A 4,289-nucleotide genomic window follows, 5' to 3' on the forward strand; every position below is an offset into this window, starting at 1 on the left:
ATTGAAATCTACAACAGCCAGTGATGGCTACTTTTAGACTCGCACAGGAGAAACATGCATCATGCTCTTATTAATAGAGGACTCAAATGGTGCCCAAAAGTCTGAAAAGCAGGTTGAAAATCTATGGTTTCGTTCATTTGAACCTTGAAATAAACAAAAGGTGTACGGTTATAAAAACATAGAAGTGAATTTAAAAAAAAGATCAGAGGTTCTAGCATTTTTGGACACAAGATAGATATATTTGACAGGAACAACATACAGTAGCATGCATATTTCAGCCAAGTTTGCATATGTAGTGAGCATCAAATATGAACAGACTCCAAAAGCAGTCTTTAATCATCAATGGATGGACTTTTAAGAGGCCGGTCATATGATTCCAACTTCCTCCTTGATAGATTCCCTCCCTTGACCTTTCACCGGTCCTGAAAACGTTTTCTAACCCTCTCCCTTTCAGCTGAAACCAGAGGTCACCTTCATCTGCCCTTTCTCCTATCCTCTTACAAAGCATCCATTATTTACATAAGACATGTGCATACCTAAGATTTTACTGCTGATTCAATTATAATGCAAAGCCATGCCGCAGATGCCAGGGGAACTTCACCTCCCCCCTAAAATTGTCATTTATGTCCACAAACCTGTATTGGCTTGATCTGTGACTTTTATATATAATTCTTTCACTCTTAAATTAACAATGTTAATGAAAAGTTTTGTTAATGAATAGTATTCTGTCTTTCAAGGCTAAATATCTATATGTGAAAAGTAAAATGTATGTCTTTAAATGGATAGTGCACACAAAAAAATGAAAATTCTGTCTAGCTACCCTCTGTATGGCATTTTAAGCAGAAAAGACCTTGCGACATCACTTGTTCACCAGTTGTCCTCTGCAGTGAATGGGTGCCGTCAGAATGAGAGTCCAAACAGCTGATAAAATCATCACAATAATCTTCAAGTAATCTACATCACTCCATACCATCAGTTAATACCTTGTGAAGAAATTAACTGAAGGACTGGAGTGGTGTGGATTTTTAATCAGATATTTGGACTCTCATTCTGACGGCACCCATTCACTGCAGAGGATCCTCTGCTGAGCAAATGATGTAATGCTACATTTCTCCAGATTTGTTCCCACAAAGAAACAAACTTGTCTGCATCTTGGGCGAGGAAATGTAAATTTTTTGGTGAATGATTCGTTTAAATACTTTATAAGTATATTTGTAAAAGAAAATAATTAGACAAAAATGTCTATAGAGCCTAAGCCTTAAATCTGGTAAGAAAATAATACTCTGTCTGTACTGTTAAGTGGTTAATTTCCACAGCTCAGCAAAAAACAAAAACAATTACAACAATAATCTTTCACTAATTAGATCAAGACTGAAAGCTGATTATTATTGGCCAGGTACATTAGACTAGATATTTTCTTTGACAGTTCTGATAAATAATAATAATAATACATATCCATTTCCAATCAATTAGCAAATCCACAGCGTTGCATTTTTCAGCAACAGTTAAATTCATACAGACAAATATTTTATTAAAAAGTCACATGTTCAGAAAAGAAATGAGTGTGTATTTAGACTTCTGTCCCCCTGTGAACAGACATGAACGCTGCAGTGTTCTGCTAGCAGTGCTTTAACGATGTGAGGAAGAGTCTGGTCCTTGGCATCGAGCACGGTGTAATGGTGCATCCCCATTCCATGTGAGATTTCAGACATCATGGTTTGCTGGGGGAGCGTGGGGGAAATGCTCCAGATGCCTCAAGCATGGTCTTCCTGCGTGCCGTCTCCTTAGCAACATTATGGTTCAGCCTTCGCAAACGCTCCTGACACAAAGATTGTAGAAGATGAAGAGGAAAACACCAAGCAGTACAGTGCACATTGACTGATGCTTAATATTCTCTTACCTGTGCGTTCTGGAGTATGTTGTTGACAAGCACCACTCTTCGCCTGGCATTAAGCAGTTTTTTAACATATGGGTCCAAGTCTTGTGCCACCTTCTGGTGTTCGTTGATCCTACTCAGCTCTGCAGAAAAAGTGCTCACGTGAGATAACAGTATTCATGAATTCTGAGAGTTGCATTATATATAGTTTGCAATGTCGACAGATTACTAAATACTTACTAACACTGCAAACAGACATACAGTCACCTTTTATATTCTATACCAAAAGAAGTTACAGTCATAACATGTTACTTTTTTCAATCTAGGATGACAATATGTTCTATTTTTCTATTGGCTGGGTTTTCTAATTTGCCTTTGCATGCAGTGATTGGTTGATTATGTACAATGCATGCACACTATTGGTCAAGCTTCTTTTCAGATATTATCTTCTGCAAGTATTAAAACAATTGGCAATTTATAAATCCCAGCCAGGACAAATCTTGTAGAAAGAGGATGTATGGTCTTGTTTTTTAAAGAGTTGTAATGATCTGAGACTATTGCATCATCCAAAACATGCAATCTGTGCCTCAAATCCTAGTTGTGTCAGTAATTTGGCCAGTGCCACCTAAATAATGTTTTTCTCATTGCGTGAGCTGTACTGATCAAAATTTTTCGGGTTCCACCACAAAAGTCCATATATCCATATATATGCTTTGTTGATTGGTATAATTGTGATTCCTATTTTATTACTATGGCATGTCATTTGCCAATTTAGTAAACATCACAAATCTTCCGAATTAAGCTATTTGCGACTTTAAAAAACTATAAATGAATAAGTTAATCACGTCAGACCAACTTACCAGACGCCAAATTATCAATGTGCTCCCGAAGTTCCACTTGGCTTTCTCTGTGAAGACAAATATGCGGTTTATAAACTATGTAGCAGTCCGTATTCATGCACGCTTTAAAATCCATGACAGTTTATCATATCTCAAACGCAAGAGTCGTGCAACACTGCAAAATGGTAAGAAAATAAATAAATAGATAAATAGTTATCGTTTGACATGACGCCGCATCTCGGAGTCACGAGACCTGTCATGTTGACAATCATTAGCATTTTAGCAAACAGAACTGCTCGTTTTGCACGTTTCTCGGGTAAAAAAAAAGAAGAGAGAAAACGTTTCTCAAAATGCACTACCTGACTGAGTGCACATGTACGTCGAGCTGCTGTACAGCGGGTCTCAGGAGGTCCAGCAAACCCTCGGCGAGAGCATCTTTCCCTGATGGGGTTTCCACCACTGCTAGCGCGGCCATCTTCACTGAGCGCTGATTTAACAACACTAGCGTTAGTCACTGCGCGCTGCAGATATTAGGACGAGCGATGTGCGATGATTTATACATCAGCGAATCTCCAAACGCGCGCATGTTCTGCGTCACACATACGGCTGTGTTCGAGCAATGCTAGCGTACTGCATACCGTCTCCGATGCAGTATACATTGAATGTGAAACTAGCGTGTGAAAATATCTAATTTTTACTGTGTACAGTATGCATAATGCAGACCGTAGAAATAGTGAGTGCTTACACTAAGTGTAGAAAAAAATGTAAAAATAAAATTAAATAAAACCAATGTAATAATGTTAAATTAAAATAAATCAATTTAAAAAGGGTTGAAGAAATTAATTAAAATAAATAATAAAAGATTAAAAGAAACAAACAATGCATCAAGTATATTTGCGAGTAAAAATGTGTAATTTACTGTAATAGAAACTAAATATTTTCAACATTATTATAATATACATTTTTCGCAGTATAAATTTGTGATTTATGCATGAAAATAGATAGAGTGGCTGTCTTTTTAAATTCAAAGGATCCTCAAATGAGGATGATCATATTTGATGGTCCATGGCATATTACCATTTTAATTTAAAAATATAATATAATATAATATAATATAATATAATATAATATAATATAATATAATATAATATAATATAATATAATATAATATAATATAATATAATATAGGCTGAGTTGAGCCTGTTTTTATTCATGCCATGTTTAAAGTGAGCACATGACAGTAATGGGTCCAACTTAAATACGTACATAAATTGTGGTGCATTCTTGGGAATAATCACTTTGGATAAACTGCCTTCAAAATATGGCTTTCTGAAAAGAAAAAAAAAGAAAGAAAGAAAAAAGTTGTCTCTTGGCTCAACTTGCCCCCACTGAGTGGTAAATTGAGCCTAGGGAGAGGGTAAGTTGAGCCACATGGAATTAAACTGTGCCACTGATTATGCTGAATTAAAACAAATTAACACCTCAAAAGAAGAGAAATTCAATAAAAATGACCTCTTAAAATCTATGTGCGAGTCCTGTGTTTTTCTCTACTTGTGACTCAAGGTATGAAGGTA

General features: G+C 36.1%; 1 protein-coding gene across 1 annotated transcript; it reads right to left on the reverse strand.

Moving 5' to 3' along the window:
• Positions 1-1,505: 1,505 nt before the first annotated feature.
• snapin (SNAP associated protein) lies at positions 1,506-3,236 on the reverse strand. The gene is made up of 4 exons (XM_026240928.1): positions 3,075-3,236; positions 2,737-2,783; positions 1,901-2,019; positions 1,506-1,819 (listed from the first exon to the last, which is right to left on the reverse strand). Exons 1-4 carry the CDS (start codon positions 3,188-3,190, stop codon positions 1,712-1,714), a joined length of 390 nt encoding a protein of 129 aa, XP_026096713.1. The 5' UTR covers positions 3,191-3,236; the 3' UTR covers positions 1,506-1,711.
• Positions 3,237-4,289: the final 1,053 nt, after the last annotated feature.

The sequence above is a fragment of the Carassius auratus genome, linkage group LG44F, assembly GCF_003368295.1.
Source record: "Carassius auratus strain Wakin linkage group LG44F, ASM336829v1, whole genome shotgun sequence".
NCBI lineage: Eukaryota > Metazoa > Chordata > Actinopteri > Cypriniformes > Cyprinidae > Carassius > Carassius auratus.

Coding starts and splice junctions, on each gene's coding strand:
- snapin (XM_026240928.1), bottom strand. CDS start 3,190: ATGGCCGCGCTAGCAGTGGTGGAAACCCCATCAGGGAAAGATGCTCTC. Junction 2,784..3,074: donor GTACATGTGCACTCAGTCAG/GTAGTGCATTTT, acceptor TTGTCTTCACAG/AGAAAGCCAAGTGGAACTTC. Junction 2,020..2,736: donor CATTGATAATTTGGCGTCTG/GTAAGTTGGTCT, acceptor CTTTTTCTGCAG/AGCTGAGTAGGATCAACGAA.